Below are 18,466 nucleotides of genomic sequence, written 5' to 3'. Positions count from 1 at the left end.
CGAACAAGATGATGGTGTGCACCTCATTATGCATGATGAGCTAAGTGATCTTATACGTGATTTAAATTTGGGAAAAAAAGAAGCAGAGATTCTTGGTTCAAGGCTTCAGCAGTGGAAACTCCTTGCGAATGACACAAAAATTTCCATTTATCGAAACCGTCACGAACAGTTTTCCAAGTATTTCACAATGAATGAAAATATATGCTTCTGTGTAGATATCGTTTCCTTAATGAATGAGTTCGGTGTTCAACATTCAGTACCCGATTGGAGACTGTTCATAGACTCCTAAAAATTAACTATGAAAGCTGTATTACTGCATAATGGCAATGTTTTACCATCAATTCCTTTATTCCATGCTCTAAATACGAAGGAAACACACGAAACAATGTCTGCTTTGTTAGCAGCTGTAAATTATAATAAATATGAATGGGAAATCTGTGCTGATCTCAAGGTTATTGCCTTGCTCACAGGATTACAGGGAGGTTTTACGAAACATTGCTGCTTTTTGTGCCTGTGGGACAGTCGCGACACAAGTCGTCATTTTGTAGTTAAAGATTGGGGATTGTGGGATGAATACCTAATTGGAGAAAAAATGTGAAATATGTGGCGCTTGTTGATCCAAAGAAGATTCTTCTCCCACCACTACATATTAAATTAGGATTGATGAAGAACTTCGTGAAAGCCTTGAATAAAGATGGCAGTGATTTCGTTACCTCCAAGACCTTTTCTCGAACTAGACAACAAAAAAAATTGGAAGGAAATTATTTTTGTGGGACCACAAATTAGAAAACTCCTGAAAGACAATTTTTTTTAATCAAAGCTCCAAGACGTCGAGCTGGCAGCGTGGTGTTTCTTCAAAGCTGTGGTGAATGGATTCCTGGGAAACAAAAAAAGAAGAGAACTATGAATTTCTAGTTTCAGAGCTACTGAGGTGTTACCAAGAAATGGGTTGCCGAATGTCTTTAAAAATTCATCTTCTACATTCTCATCTTGAATATCTTCAATATTTTCCACAGAATTTAGGTGATGTAAGTGATAAACAGGGGGAAAGGTTCCATCAGGACATTTCTGACATTGAACGTCGTTATCAAGGACAATGGGACCCAGCCATGTTACGCATATTTCCATGTATACTGAAATCTACCTGTAAAAATAAAATCTTGCGTGTTAGAGCATTTTTTTTGTTATTTTTTAATTCAGCACACTTGTTTCCATAAGAGGCAACTTATTTCGCTCTGGAGGCAAAAAAAAATATTTAATTTGTTCCCTAGTGTAATAAATATTATTTGTTGCTTCAGAATTTTAATTTCAATGTTTCTTTCAGGTTCCTTGAGAATGACACGGCAAAGCTACGTTCGCACCACTCAGAATGTTCCTGCGCAGAATGGCCACGGTGACCAAGCTCTGGGTTCATCGGTATCTCGTGGTTTGGAAAACATTCCTCCTTCTCCAACTCCACAACCGCAAGCAGCCCAGACTGCTGCAGCTAATCAAACTAATCAAGGTATGCTTTTATATTTTTAATGTCCTACTTGACAAAACACACACTCAGGGTGCCTACCAGTCTGGAAAAACCTATAAAAATCAACATTTTTGTAGTAGTGCATTAAAAGTAGGTTTTTGAACAAAGAAAAGACAAAAGAAATTCTATATTTGTTGTGGACAAACTATACTTTACAGTTTGATATACTGCTACCTGTTGTTACAGTAACAATTGTATAATAAATGCTGTATGAAAGGTCATGTTTTGAATTATTTTCATGTAGAAATATACTGCAGTAAGTGGCTATTGGCTATAGTATTAATCCATACAGGGTGTAACAAAAGTATGGGGCAATACTTAAGGAATGGATGGATTCCTCATGTGTAGAAAAGAAAAACTTTGTATCGACATAGGTCCAAAAATGTATAATTTCTGTGTAATAAGTAGTGTTGGGCAAAATATCGTCCAGGCAATATCAACTCGACAGTATATCGTCATGATATTTTGGTGATATATACAGTGTTGGCCATATATCATCACTATATTTTAGCAATATATCGTCACAATATATATTGTGGAGACAATATATTGCTGGTATCATGATACAGAAAAAATATTGTATCGTCTTTGATAATGTTAAATTTGTGTTTTTCAACGCCGTGTATGTGAAGAACGTTTTCTAGTGGGTCAGCGTGTAGTTTTGATGCTTCGTTTGATGTATGGAACCTGGGAAATAGGAGCTTTTTATTTCCTGCAGCTGGATGTGTACCTGGACTCTCGGCAGCCATGTCGCGGTCACCGACCCAAGGGGACCAACCACGAGGTAAGCAAACTGTCGCCTGACACTTTCACCTGTTTTGCCTCGCACTCATGTTCGGCGACATCCACCTGAACCCCGGTCCCTCAAATCGAAATGAAACTTTCTCCGTATATTATCAGAATATACAAAGCATAAAGAACAAGCTCTCTGATTGTGCTATAAACCTCAGTGAATTAATACAATATGACTGTTTAGTTTTTACAGAGACCTGGCTGAATGATACTGTGAGTGATGCTGAACTTCCGTTCGCCAAGCACTTTAACATTTATAGAAACAACAGTCTATGGGGGTGGTGTCATGATTTGTGTAAACACGAAATGGAACTGTAAACACCATCTTGATCTGAGTCGGGCTTGCAAAGTTATTTGGGTGGAGGTAAATATTCAGAAAGAAAAGAAACTTATTCTTGGTTCATATTATCGCTCGCACAAAAACTCTCCCCTCCATATCCTCGAAGCTTGCAGGGATTCAGTGTTGGCAGCTATGAAATGTGGAAATGTCGTGTTGTGTGGTGATTTCAATCTCTCCATTGACTGGAAAAATACAACTGGAATCGTAAATTGTTCAAGTGATCAGTGATTTCTCGACACTTTCATACACAGGATGGGGTTGAAGCAGCATAACATGCACAAAATGCGTGGAGAAAGCAATTTGGACTATGTGCTGGCAACACTGTGCGAACTGGAGATAACACCCGAAAGGAATTTGCTGCCCTTGGACCATGCCTCTCTTGATGTCGCTGTGAGCCTCCCCTCTGCTGAGAAGGTCAAAAATCTTCACCCCCAGAACGGTCCTCGCCGCCTGTGGCGAAAAACCCCCTGGGACGACGTCCGGCAAGCACTCGATGCCTATCCCTGGTTTCTGCTGGAAGAGGAAGAGGTCAACGACACCGTGGAGATGTTCCTGGAAGCCCTCCATGCTGTAATAAAGGACTTTGTTCCTACCAAGAAAGCGCGTTCTACAAAATATCCAATTTGGTTCGACAGCGAATTTATCCTTACATTGAAAAACAAAAATCTGGCCTGGAACTTGTGGAAGCAGTACCCGAATGAACATACACACATACTGAATATGTAAATAATATAACAGCCGAGTGTGTTGCTGAACCGAAGAAGTTCTACTCGTTATTAAATTTGAGAAAGCAGAATCCTCGTGTGCCTATGGAAATTATAAATAATTCTGACACCGCTGTTGGAGACGAAAGAGCACAAATTTTTAACACTTTTTTTTTTTCATGAAAATTTCTCCTCAGAGACAGTTTCCGAACCTCTTCCTCATGTTAAGTCTGTTAGTTCCCACACACTCTCCTCGGTTAAAACCTGCCCTCAAGAAGTCAAATCTCTCCTCTTTGTCGTTGCGCCAGTCCTTAGGGCCCGATGAAATTCCGACAATTTTCCTTCAACGCTGCTGACTCCCTGGCTCACCCTCTGTGTCTCTTACTAAACAAGTGTTTTTATGCAGGTGTGTTTCCTGAACTGTTCAAAGGTGCAAATGTTGTACCGATCTATACATCTGGAGACAAACATTCTGTAAAATCTTATCGACCAATCTCTCTTTTGTCACCTCTCTCTATCATCTGTGAGAAAATAATCAAACACAGGTTACTGAAGTTCACATCTCCCCATATAAATACTGCTCAGCATGGTTTTCTTCCAGGCAGCTCTTGCTTGACCAATCTATCGGTATTACTTTCTCATGCTACTCAGTCTATCTCAAACAATTCCCAGCTTGACGATATATATTTGGACATTTCAAAAGCTTTCGATAAAATTAACCATAATCTCCTTCTTCATAAATTACAATTCAGATTTCACATCCATGGTAAACTTCTATCTTTGCTAACAGACTATCTGCATGCACGAGAGCAGCGTGTTATCCTCCCTGGTTCCTCTTCCAGCTTTCTACCCGTCCTGTCCGGTGTCCCAAAGGGGAGTGTCTTAGGCCCACTTTTGTTCCTTTACATGAATGATCTGCCAGACAGACTGTCTTCTCTTCCCATAAATGTACTTCTCTTTGCCGATGACTGTAAACTCTTCAAAGAAATTTCATCGGAACGCGATTCACTAATCCTACAACAAGCTTTTACAGAACTACTTGTGTGGTGTCGCCAGTGGAAACTTGAATTGAACCCTCAGAAATGCTCCTGCCTCCCCATTTCCTTAAAAAGGAACAAACTGATCTCTCTTTATACTTTCGAAAACCGTCCCATCAAAAATGTTTCCTCTCAAAAAGATCTTGGTGTTATCATCAATGAAAAGCTAAACTTCAATGATCACATTACATATACTACTAAACGAGCCATGCGTCTCCTTGGTATTCTGTACAGGTTCCCTGAAATCCAAAACCAATCAGCCATTAGCATATTTTTCAAATCCTTTATCTCTCCCATTCTTGAATAATGCTCCCCCATCTGGAATATGGCTTCTAAAACTAATCTTTCCAGGATTGATTCTGTCCTCAGCTTTTTCCTTGCAATTGCTCGCTATTGAATTCCTTCTCTGACACCTCCATAAAACAGATATTATGTCCATTTTGAAGATCCAGTCACCACACATCCGTCACGAACTAGTAGACATGAAATTTTTGCATAAAATCATTAATGGCAAAATTAAAACCGAATTCCTTGTCAACCAATTTAATCTACGAGTACCCTCACGGACAACCCGCAACGTAAAGCTCTTTCACATTCCCGCTATAAGGCTCTCTCTCCTACAGCGGTCTCTTTACTATAGGCTCCCCCACTTATATAATAACCTGCCTGTAAATACAGATATTTTCTTGTCGGAACACAGGTTCCGACAATCGCTAAGAATGTACGTGTAACAATTTCTTCTTTTCATCTGCCATCTTCTATTGTCTTTTTTTGTTGTTGTTATTTTTACTTTTATTATTGTTTTTATTTTCTTCTTGTTGCTACAGTTTCAGTATAAAATGGTCTTTCAATGCTGTATCTGAAACTTTAATTAAATAAATAAATATCAAAATTCCGACATTGTCCATTACTAGTAATGAGATCTGCAACTATGGTGTAGTTAATACACTGCTCTCCATAAATTAAGCAACAAATGGTGATCATCCAATAGAATCAAACACAAGGCCAGAGGGTGTACATATTTTATTTGTAACAAAAGAAACAAGTGTCCCACGCCTTACAGAACAGAAGAAACACAAAACAAGGTACACTCGTGGGCAAAAGAAATGAAATGTATGCATGGAGCATCACAGGTGGTAAACGTTGGAGATGGAAAGTGACCATTATCTGACACTAATAAGGGATATGATCACCACGCGCAGCAATGCACGCCTCACAACGCCGCCGCATGCTGCCAATAAGGTTGTCCACCAACTCATTGGGTATGAGGGTCCATTGTTGGGAGAGAGACAGTTGAAGGTCTTGGAGTGTTTGTGGAGGGGGCACAAGACCAGCGAGACGTCTCCCCAGAGCATCCCACATGTGTTCAATGGGGTTAGGGTCCGGGGAACGGGATGGCCACACCATGCGTTGAATATGGTGTTCGTCCAAGAACCGATCGACTAGTCCTGCCCTATGGGGACGGGCATTATCATCCTGCAGAATGAAGCCCGGACCTCGTTCTCGTGCGAATAGTTCCACGTAACGTGCAAGGACCTCATCCCTATAGCGCTGACCTGTCATGGTGCCACGTGGGAGGATATAGAGGTCAGTACGTCCACCAATAGAAATGCCACCCCATACAAGCACACCTCCACCACCATATCTGTCCCTTTCAACAATATTGGAGGGATGGAAACTAGTTCCTGCCTCTCTCCAGACCAATCGGCGTCGCGAATCACTGTCCAGTGAGAATCTGGACTCATCAGTGAAGAGAACGGACTGCCACTGGTCCAGTGTCCAGTTCACATGTTCTCGTGCCCAACGTAAGCGGGCTGTCTTCTGACGCTGGGTGAGTGGTATACACAACACTGGTCTCCTGGCATACAACCCACCCTCGCGTAGCCGTCTGCGTACTGTACTAGTTGACATAGACCGTCCTGTGGCAGCAATAGCCGCTGCACGCACTTGGGTAGCTGTTGCGGACCTGTTACGCCGACTTGTCAAACGGATATATTGGTCATCCCTGACCGATGTCACACGCGGTCGACCTCCACTGAAACTCCGCGATGCATTTTGCGTTCTCTGGAACTTGTTCCATAACCTACTGACAACTGAACGATCGACATTGAGCCATCTGGCCACTTCGTCCTGACGCTGCCCTGCTTCTAGTCTACCGATGGCACGCCACCGTAATTCATCAGCCAAATGATGCCTGGTTGCCATATTCGACCCTTTCCGCACACTTGACTCACCTCTGCACTCTCCAGATAGAGACACACACCTCTTCCGTGAAAGTGTGTCTTCGACTCCAATACCTGGTACGCCAGAAATCCGTGCGAGGGCACGATGATCGCACTTTATGACTCACCTGTTTTCCCTAACGCATTCGTTGCTTTCTTTCAGCGTGCCCACCACTCTTCTTTTCTTTTCTCCAACTGTTTTCTCTTTTATCTCACATTTTCTTGTTGTTGCTTAATTTCTGGAGGGCAGTGTAGTTAAATTTCCTCTATTCGGAGCCCTCTGGAACCTGTTCGAAGCATCAGAATGCAATGAAACTTGGTGTAGAGGCTATGGATGCCATACCGAAGCAAATCCTGATGGAAAAATATAGATCAAATTTTCACCTTCAGGTGGAAAAGTGGCGCTGAACTAAACAGAAATCAGACATGCAAAACTTTACTTTTAGTTTTTGTCAGCGCAGAAGTGTTCAACGTGAATGACCCTTTGGAGGTGTAACACAGCCTAATGAATGATGAGGAGGCGGGGGCTAGTTGAAACACTTTTAAAATTTTCAACATCATAAAATTGTATAATTTTTGCTTTTCAACATATGTTCACGAAACTTTGTAGTTGAAAGGCAGGATACATTCCTCTTGCACAGAAAATTTGAGAACCTCGACACTCATGTACTTTTCTTGAAAATTTAAAATTTCCAAGCACCTAACTTTTGTTGCAACACATGGAAACACAAATGAAAGTAAGAACATAAATCTTAATTTATTTAATAAATGATACAAAAAACGATGTGAATATTATGTTAGAAACTGTTCAATATATGCTGACATTGTAACAATATTTTAAACTTCAAGTAGGCCTAGACCTAAATTTAGCATATTTGTGTTTTACAAATGTATGCTAGATAAAGTAATATACAAACAAAAGAAACACTTTCTTTAATCTGAGAAACAATGATGACAGACATAAAACTCATCTCCTTTCACACATTTCTTGAAATGTGCACACTTGATACACTGTACTGTACCCACTCCCTTTCATCATCTTCATATGCCTATAAACTAAAGGCTAAAAGATTAAAAATCAGCAACTTACGTGTGTGAGTATGAGATTTTTCGTACTACGTTTCGGAGGTTACACTACCTCCTTCTTCAGGTTGAAACGATGTTATTCAGACACCTGACATGGTGCCTCGTCGTGAAAGTGATGGTTAAGGATTTAGGTTAAAATGTTGCATAAAGGACACTTTCTAAAAAAGAATGTAAATTACACATCTAAAACCGCGCAATACTATAAAAAACAAAAGAACGTCCAAGGCTGAAGTCGGCGAACTGCCGACCAGTGCTTGGGGTAGGCGAATGCACGGTGTCAGCCCATACCTGGAGAAAGAAAACTTCTCCTCCTCAATCCTTCCAAACTGGGGCTCGGGAGTCACCAATCCAAGGTGAAATCGACTTCCACCTCGGCGGCTTTCCTAACCTCAGGAGTAACACGGAAGCCCATCTCGTCCCTATTCACTGCGGCTTTATCCCATTTTTTAAAGAAATTAACCCAGCCATCTTCTAAATTCCCATCGTCCCTATTAAGTTTGTTCCAATTTTTCGCGCATATGTAGGCAGCTTCATATACATTTCTGTCCAATTTATTGTTAACCTCCCTAATAACTTCCCTTTTAGCAATCTTATGTCGGTTAACCAATATGTGTTCAGATAATCCTGTTTTGGGTATGCCCTCCTTTACGTCCTTATCATGCTCTCCCCACCTAATTTGCATACTTCTCCCGGTCTGTCCCACATATTCCTTTCCGCATTCACACACTATCCTGTACACTCCCTTCCGCTCTTCAGGGTTATTGCGCCTATCCCCCCTCCCTTTCTTATAAGACGTAAAGTGTTTTTCAATACTCCGGGGTGCTCTTACCCCACATTTTATCCCGTAACCCCTCACGGACTTTTCAATTTTCTCGGAAACGCCCTTAAAATACGGAATCCCGACAAAATATGTGTTCTTTTCACCGTTTCCTACCTCAGTTTTTTCCTCCTCTTTGTCATTTTGCGATGTTTCTTGTCTAACAATCTTTTTTGCTTTCCTAGCTACTTTTTCCAGGTCGCGGATAGTATACCCATTCTTTACCCCCACCTTCCTTATCCATTCTCCTTCTTTCTCTTTCTCTTTTTCGTCATTGCACAGTCTTTCGGCGCGAATGAAAAAGTTAAGAAAAACATTTAATTTAGTCCTATTCGAATGTTGGGATCTCTTATGGAGGTACAGCTCTCCAGCCAACGGTTTATGAAAGACCCCGGTTACGATCCGTTGTCCGGTTTTAGTAAGGCACAAGTCAAGAAAGTGGATCTTTCCGTTGGCCATATCTTCTCTAGTAAACCCAATTCTGGGGTCCTGCTTCCCCAATTGGTCGAAAATGCTGTCAAGTTTGATTTCATTCCCTATGATGAGGATGTCATCCACGTATCTCCCATAATATTTTACCCCCCCCCCCCTACATGCTCCATAGCGGCTTTTTCGACGTAGTGCATGAAGATGTTGGCCACAAGGCCAGAGATGGGATTGCCCATGGCCAACCCTTCTTTTTTGTCGGAAGATTTTATCGTTAACGTAGAAGTAATTGTACCCCGTAATGAGAAAAAACCACCGGACATACCAAGATTTCGCCTGGGAGTATGTCCGGTGGTTTTTTCTCATTACGGGGTACAATTACTTCTACGTTAACGATAAAATCTTCCGACAAAAAGAAGGGTTGGCCATGGGCAATCCCATTTCTGGCCTTGTGGCCAACATCTTCATGCACTACGTCGAAAAAGCCGCTATGGAGCATGTAGGGGGGGGGGGGGGGGTAAAATATTATGGGAGATACGTGGATGACATCCTCATCATAGGGAATGAAATCAAACTTGACAGCATTTTCGACCAATTGGGGAAGCAGGACCCCAGAATTGGGTTTACTAGAGAAGATATGGCCAACGGAAAGATCCACTTTCTTGACTTGTGCCTTACTAAAACCGGACAACGGATCGTAACCGGGGTCTTTCATAAACCGTTGGCTGGAGAGCTGTACCTCCATAAGAGATCCCAACATTCGAATAGGACTAAATTAAATGTTTTTCTTAACTTTTTCATTCGCGCCGAAAGACTGTGCAATGACGAAAAAGAGAAAGAGAAAGAAGGAGAATGGATAAGGAAGGTGGGGGTAAAGAATGGGTATACTATCCGCGACCTGGAAAAAGTAGCTAGGAAAGCAAAAAAGATTGTTAGACAAGAAACATCGCAAAATGACAAAGAGGAGGAAAAAACTGAGGTAGGAAACGGTGAAAAGAACACACATTTTGTCGGGATTCCGTATTTTAAGGGCGTTTCCGAGAAAATTGAAAAGTCCGTGAGGGGTTACGGGATAAAATGTGGGGTAAGAGCACCCCGGAGTATTGAAAAACACTTTACGTCTTATAAGAAAGGGAGGGGGGATAGGCGCAATAACCCTGAAGAGCGGAAGGGAGTGTACAGGATAGTGTGTGAATGCGGAAAGGAATATGTGGGACAGACCGGGAGAAGTATGCAAATTAGGTGGGGAGAGCATGATAAGGACGTAAAGGAGGGCATACCCAAAACAGGATTATCTGAACACATATTGGTTAACCGACATAAGATTGCTAAAAGGGAAGTTATTAGGGAGGTTAACAATAAATTGGACAGAAATGTATATGAAGCTGCCTACATATGCGCGAAAAATTGGAACAAACTTAATAGGGACGATGGGAATTTAGAAGATGGCTGGGTTAATTTCTTTAAAAAATGGGATAAAGCCGCAGTGAATAGGGACGAGATGGGCTTCCGTGTTACTCCTGAGGTTAGGAAAGCCGCCGAGGTGGAAGTCGATTTCACCTTGGATTGGTGACTCCCGAGCCCCAGTTTGGAAGGATTGAGGAGGAGAAGTTTTCTTTCTCCAGGTATGGGCTGACACCGTGCATTCGCCTACCCCGAGCACTGGTCGGCAGTTCGCCGACTTCAGCCTTGGACGTTCTTTTGTTTTTTATGAGTATTGCGCGGTTTTAGATGTGTAATTTACATTCTTTTTTAGAAAGTGTCCTTCATGCAACATTTTAACCTAAATCCTTAACCATCACTTTCACGACGAGGCACCATGTCAGGTGTCTGAATAACATCGTTTCAACCTGAAGAAGGAGGTAGTGTAACCTCCGAAACGTAGTACGAAAAATCTCATACTCACACACGTAAGTTGCTGATTTTTAATCTTTTAGCCTTTAGTTTATATTTAATTGTGAGTAATTCGCACATTATCAGTATGTTCATATGCCTAAACAAAAGTACTCATCATTATCTGTTGAACTATCAGTGCCCTCACAATGTGATGATCTCTGTGCTGTTTCTCTTTTGGGTATCTTTCTTGCTCCTGTCCTGGGTTTACCTTTTGGTTTCTTCACAATTCTTGTATTTAACTTCGACACTTTGTGTGACTTGTTGCTTGCTTCTTCAAGAGTTTACTTTTCTAGAGTGTCCTTTAAAATTGCAGCCTTCCTACATCGTTTCTAACCACCTTTTCTTGGAGGCGCTTTAGGCAGTGGTCTGACAAGCTCTAGTGAAAATTTGGCAACAGACTGTTTTGATGTGGATGGAGAAGCTAATATATCAGTGTGTGTAAGGCCTATTGATTTTGGAGATTGTAGAACAGGTTCAACAGCAAGAGGTGGTGACATTGAGATAGCGTCGCTGTTTGCCTCACCTACAGGAAATCCAGTTGATGTGGATGTTGATGGCAGTGGAAGTGCGGGAGAATCAGTCTGAAATGGGTCTATCGGAAACGTAGGATGTGCTGAAATCTGCATCTGTGAAAATATGTCTATTGTAAGGAAATATTACAGTAGCTGCAAATTCAGAAGTAATATTTTGAGGTGTGGCAGATGAAAGAAATTGCTGTTTGATTCCAGGAAGGTCGTGGATTGTAAGTGTTTTACCTGGATTACTTCTCAGCCAAGAATCAATACTGGATCTACATAACCGTTTAAATGGACCGAAGACAGACACGTTCAGTGGCTGCAGCTTGTGTGCGCAATGGGGTGGGAAAGACAGGAGAATCATTCCATTCTCTCGACAGAGATCAATTACAGGAACGCTAAGATGAGACTTGTGGTTATCCAGTAAAAGCAAAATAGGTTTCTCTCTGCTAGGATTGGTGTGATGAATAAAATGTTGAAGGAATTCCACGAACGTATCTTCCGTCATCCAGCCTGATCAATTAGCTACACCAACACAACCCTTTAGCCCATCTTTTATGAAATGATCGTGATAAAGCTTCCTGTAGAAAGAAACATTGGAGGAACTGCATTACCCAAAGCATTAACAGCAACAGCAATTGTTATCTTTCCCCTCGTTCTGCGGAAATTATGGCCCCAACCTGTTTAACACCTTTCTGTCCACTGCCACTATTTTGTGTGGTTTCATAACAGTTGACACTCCGGATTCATCCATATTACACACACACGTACAATCAAAATCATGTCGATCATACACTTCTGACAACTTATCGAAAAATGAGGATACGTTTGCTCTGTTGAAACTGGAGTCCCTAGCTAAACTTGTTTCCTCAGGTTGTCAAATGGACAAAGTAGGATTTCTTTTCATGAATGCCTGAAACCAGTCGACACCAGCACGTTTTTCCTTCGACCAAGAATCTGGCTCTTTGATTCTTTTTGATTCTGAATTTAGTTTGGCACTGATGAGCCAGTTCTCTTATTTCTAATGGTGTAAGTCCAAACATAATTTCACTACACTTGACTATGTATTGAAGAAGTTATTTCTCCTGGTCTGCATTAAAAACTAATCGTGGTTGCTTATAACCGCACCGTGGAAGTGATAAGTTGTCATCGGTGGGGAATATGGATTGTTTTGCATTTGTGTTTGGCTACGTTTTATTTTAGCAATATACCTTGATAATGTTGAATAGTAAATATTGAATATGTCAGCTATTTTCCGAATTGAGCAGTTCTTGTCCTCGGGATTTTCCAAAATTAGTTTCACTGCTCTCTCCATCACCTCCTGAGAAGTTGTTCCTTTATCAGTCTTCCTCTTGTACGTCCTCATGACAGACTAAATTATCTGGAAAGGAAAAACAAAATTAGGATTAAAACTAACTGAACTTTGTCACATCTCATCAAAAGATGAATACGCTTGATGTGGTTCAACCATAAGGAGTGAAAATGTTTCTCACTGTGAAACAGACAAGCAGAAATTAACAACCTGATTTGCAATAGACCTATTTGATGTTCAGTGAGTCGATCTACTCTGAATCACCAGCTCAAGACAGTCATGATCTAAATAGTAGACCTACGGTATGTGGCATACTGATTATTATTGAAGGAACAAGCAACAGTACCTTTAAAAATGCATTAGTGGTTGAATTAACCTTCACGCCATAAAATACGAAGTACATTATTTTCTATTGTGAGTGTAAAGTAGCTGTATGAATGTAGGTGCTTTGATGAAAGTATTTATGATTTTGTTTCACTGTACCGGGGCAAGTTGCAACACCTGTTTTATTCTTGTTGCAACTTACCCCTCACCCACTTTACTTAACAAAAGGACGAAAATGTCTTAAACATGAATCTCATTGTAAACATGGCTGCTATTCTTTTACAGGTGAAAGTACATGTGTATCATTAATACAAGGTGGCGACAGACCTGGAAAACCTGGAAAACCGGGAAAAGTCAGGGAATTTGAGGTGTCAAAAAAAGTCAGGGAAATGTCAGGGAATTTCGTCTTCATTGACATCAAACACTCTTTGGAGGAAAATTGTTATAACTCTGGCAATATGGGAGCAATCTATTTCGGATAACTTTTGTTTTGCAGCTAAAAGATCAGCGCATGCAACCGTGTACAATTTAGAACACCTGACCGGGAAGGGGGGCTTGGGGGCACGTCCCCCGAATTTCAATGGGAAAACAAAAATTTGGAGTTTGCCCCCTCTTCTCCCACTATTTTGGGGAGAAGGTGCAAACCTTAGTATTCTTTTCAAAGAATGGACATTTCTCAAGAGAACGTAACATGTTTCATGTTCTTGGGAGCCATAAAAGTTTAATAATAAGCCAAAATGTGATTTTTTTTTTTTTACGAAAAATAGGTAATTTGCATTTTTCAAGGTAAATTGTTATACCTCGGGCACTATGGGAGCAATCTACTTCGGATAACTTTTGTTTTTCAGATAGAACATCAGAGCATGCAACCGTGTACAATTCAGAACGATGGACCGAGGAAGGGGGCTTGGGGGCATGACCCCCGAATTTCAATGAAAAAAAATACATAAAAGTCTGTAGTTTGCCCCTCTTCTCCCCCTATTTTGGGGAGAAGGCGTAAACCTTAGTATTCTTTTCAAAGAATGGACATTTCTCAAGAGAACGTAACATGTTTCATGTTCTTGGGAGCCATAAAAGTTTAATAATAAGCCAAAATGTGAATTTTTTTTTTTACGAAAAATAGGTAATTTGCATTTTTCGAGGTAAATTGTTATACCTCGGGCACTATGGGAGCAATCTACTTCGGATAACTTTTGTTTTTCAGATAGAACATCAGAGTATGCAACCGTGTACTTCAGAACGATGGACCGAGGAAGGGGGCTTGGGGGCATGACCCCCGAATTTCAATGAAAAAAAATACATAAAAGTCTGTAGTTTGCCCCTCTTCTCCCCCTATTTTGGGGAGAAGGCGTAAACCTTAGTATTCTTTTCAAAGAATGGACGTTTCCAAAGAGAATGAAACATGTTTCATGTTGTTGGGTGCCATACAAGTTGAATAATATGCCAAAATGTGAAACTGTTTTTTTACTAAAAATAGGCAATTTGCATATTGCTCAGAAAATTGTTATAACTCTGTCACTATGGGAACAATCTACTTCGGATAACTTTTGTTTTTCAGATAGAACATCCGAGCATGCAACTGTGTACAATTCAGAACGCCAAACCGAGGAAGGGGGTTTGGGGAGGGGCGCGACCCCCGAATTTCAATGAAAAAAAAACATAAAAATCTGGAGTTTACCCCCTCTTCTCCCGCTATTTGGAAGGAGGCATGGGCGTCCGGAAGGGGGAGGGCACGGGAAATGAAAGTCAACTAAAATTATATATTTGACACACATAATTTCATTTCAGCCACAATAATATGTGTTAATGAACGAACATGATAAATTCAAATTTAAGCAATGTTTTTTGAGGGAACAACATTATTATTGGGGAAAATGTGGCTTTTTGCCCCCCTGGAAAAAATACCATCCTTGCCCCTCCCTGGAAAAAAATCCTGCGGACGTCCATGGAAGGAGGCGCAAACTTTAGTATTCTTTTCAAAGAATGGACATTTCTCAAGAGAATGAAACATGTTTCATGTTCTTGGGTACCATGCAAGTTGAATAATAAGCCAAAATGTGATTTTTTTATGAAAAATAGGTAATTTGCATTTTTCGAGGAAAATTGTTATAACTCGGGCGGTATGGAAACAGTCTACTTCGGATAAGCTTTGTTTTGCAGCTAAAACATCATAGCATGCAACTAAGTACAATTCAGAATGCCGAACCGAGGAAGGGGGATTTGGGGGCGCGACCACTGAATTTCAATTTAAAAAAACAACATAAAAATCTGGAGTTTGCCCCTCTTTTCCTGCTATTTTAGGGAGAAGGCACAAACCTTAGTATTCTCTTCAAAGAATGGACGTTTCCAAAGAGATTGTAACATGTTCCTGGGTGCCATACAAGTTGAATAATGAGCCAAAATGTGAAACTGTTCGGAAATGTGGCATGGATATGTTGCGGAGAGGGTGGAGTGGGGATGGGGGATATTCATCAATATGAATTTCCCAGGCTTGCTCCAGACCTGTGTCAGTTTCCACGCAAACATAAGAGTATGAAGGTCCAAAAAGCACATCCATTTCGTAATCAGCACCATGATACCATATGGTATCATCGGGCCAGTACGACCTTACTCTGATGATACCATATGGTATCATCGGGGGTGTAAAGGTTAAGCTTCTAAATATCACGTGAAAAATGCATTGAATTATGATTTTTTCTTGCCCGTATTGAAGTAGTAAGGGGACTTGTCAAGAGATGGAGGGGATAAGAGCGGGTGGCGCCATCCGATAGTTGTCGGACGTCGTAGTAAGGCATTTTGTTGGGCAAACTGAAGGAACATGGAAACAAATAGGTTCCATTGATACATACGATTTTTCTCGAATATCACCACCGGACAAAGTATATCACTACACCATGCGACAGAAATTGCATGGACTGCAACATCCAACAAAAATCGCATGCATAAACAAGAAGAGCTTTAGACTGCAAATATGCTGCTCGAATTTTGTTACTCTTCTGGCTCACTTCACCTTATTTAATGTAGCAGTGCTTACGAAGGTTTTTATCATCATCCTGACTTATTACTGGTTTCACACAAGTTAACATACGTTTACAATGACATTGCACTATTCTTAGTTATCAAGAAGAATCCAACCAAATGGGATATATATATATATATGTATATTGAATATTATCACGAAAAAGTGAAACATAAATCTGCATTGGTGAACGTTATAAAAATTGGCAAGTGCATGCTCCCAACCTCAAATTTACTGCAACACTGGTATTGCAATGAAATTAACGCCACTCTCTGTTCTGTCTGTTTAAACTCGTGAGAGATGATCATTAATCTCTCACTGAGTAAGGTTAATGTCCAATATTATGAAATAAAATACTAATAATAAATACGTAAATATTTTAATATCATATTTACTCGAATCATTCAATCATAAAAGCAAATCACTTTCTTCAAGAATTAACTTTTCTCTGGCAGCCCTGCTAAATTTTCACTTTCCATCTACTGATTTATACGAGGGGTGGCCAGAAAGTAATTTCCAATTAGTAGGGACATTGAATTTTCGCAAACGCCAAAACCGTGAAAAATGGTAATTGCTGCGAAGTTATATTTAGGAATGTGCTGTGATGTCTGGACACATTTTTCGCCCGTTCGAAATATCATAATAACTCGAATTTGGCATAAAATGTGAATTGTTGGCGTTTTTAGCGATTTTTTTTTAAAGAAATGTCCTCAAACAACGAAAAATTCCATGAAATCTAACATTCTTGTCTTTTCTAGGCCATGTTTGTGTACATAGAACATGCAAGTTTTCCAACATTTTACTCAATAGGAAACAATAGAGTTATACGTACATGGAATAATTCCGATCGCCACATTAAATCATGTATTTCCCACGATTTTTTTCAACTTCTATCAAAACCATTTGCATTACAGAGCAAAGTGGCAGGGTTCTAACAGGAGATAGAGTGCGCATCTACTGTCACACGGGAGCTACATCTTCGTATTTGTCGCACGAGATATGTTTTGAATTACCAAGCTAAGTGCGCACGGTATGGCCATGGTATATGTGTCTGACAGCAAAGACTGGAACTATCTCTACCGCATTGTAGCTGTCAAATCCTTGCCCCGCCAGAAACCTCTTCAGTTAAACAAAGAGATGAAAGTCGGTACATTCAAGGCCGTGGCTGTACAGGGAGTGGTCGAAGATCTCTCACCTGAAGTAATGTAAAGGGCCTGTGTGTACTCAGCTGTATGGGGTTGTGCACATTCGATTGGTGTTCCGTGAATTGTCTGCACCATTGTCTGACCATACTATCACTCACGACGTCCGGTCTGCACACCTTACACGATTGCTGGTGGCTCTGTGCCAAATCCTGAGCGTGCAATGTAGGCTACATCGCAGACGGTGGGAGACTGTATGAGAGCTGCAATCTTTAACCTATAACTGTCCTAAAACGGCTGCATTGCAACTGTACCAGATTACAGCTACATGCCACTTCTTCCTGCCTGCATGTGTGTGTGTGTGTGTCGCTCTCCGACCACTAGTGCTGCGTATAGGCACCATTGGAGCTTTTTTCAGGATGCCCCTCGTATATGAACTTTCAGAAGCTTTTAATATTAGAGTGTTCCTGTTTTAATGTGTGGTTAGCTAAATCAGGTACCTATACAATGCAATTCTATAAATTCCTTGCGTTAAATTTCTAATACCTACATACCCTTTTCGTCAGTATTAATGGTATAACTGCATGTTGTCAGTTTCACAGTACTTCACTTGGATATACTGTACTGAAGCAGAAATCCCATTGATAATGTAAGGAAATATTTGTTCGATTCAATTGTTTCACTTATATGAAAGAGTTAAGTTGTTTGCTTTACAGAGAAGAGATAAGTATCTTTATGCATCGAAAAATGAGTCTTCACACATGGTTCTTACAAGCGGAGTGTTCTAAACCTCAGTGGAAATATCAACATATAATACCGAAAATGTATAAGGAGACTGATAAATTACAAATTGTATTTCTTAATCAATCACTCTTCACTCTTATCTCATTTAGTCGTAACTTTAAAAATAATCAAGTATTTTATTTTAAAGTTACTGCGTTTGACAAAATTCTGTAATCCTTCCCTAGCTTGTGAATTGTAATAATTTTCCAAATTCACTATTTTGCAGTTTGAATTCAAATCATAGAGAATAGAGAAATTAAGTCAATTTCATAGAAGATAATATTGGTACTTAACAAAACCATACGTGGATCTGTATGAGTTTATTATTTCCATTTGCAATAACATCGATTTAGTTTAGTTTGTAATTGTCAGGGAAAAATGTAAATTTTGTCCTGGAAAACCTGGAAAAGTCAGGGAATTTCATTTCTGCTTGTTTGTAGCCACCCTGTAATAACAACATAGTCAATGACAGTTACTTGTCCTAGTCGCCAGTCACTTCAAAATAAATTCTTCAAATTTTACTCACCTG

At 40.3% G+C, this 18,466-nt stretch overlaps 1 protein-coding gene across 2 annotated transcripts in view; it reads left to right on the top strand.

The window, feature by feature from the left end:
* The window catches only part of Klp10A (kinesin-like protein 10A), a 151,848-nt gene that overhangs the window by 105,824 nt on the left and 27,558 nt on the right, over positions 1 to 18,466 (top strand). For both annotated transcript variants that reach the window (XM_083132001.1, XM_083132000.1), the window contains one exon: positions 1,325 to 1,504. In XM_083132001.1, the coding sequence (XP_082988127.1) occupies positions 1,325 to 1,504 (180 nt within the window). The remainder of the gene's footprint in view (positions 1 to 1,324; positions 1,505 to 18,466) is intronic.

The sequence above is a fragment of the Lepisma saccharinum genome, chromosome 1, assembly GCF_977018435.1.
Source record: "Lepisma saccharinum chromosome 1, izLepSacc3.1, whole genome shotgun sequence".
NCBI lineage: Eukaryota > Metazoa > Arthropoda > Insecta > Zygentoma > Lepismatidae > Lepisma > Lepisma saccharinum.
This window is presented reverse-complemented; position numbering and strand designations above follow the sequence as displayed.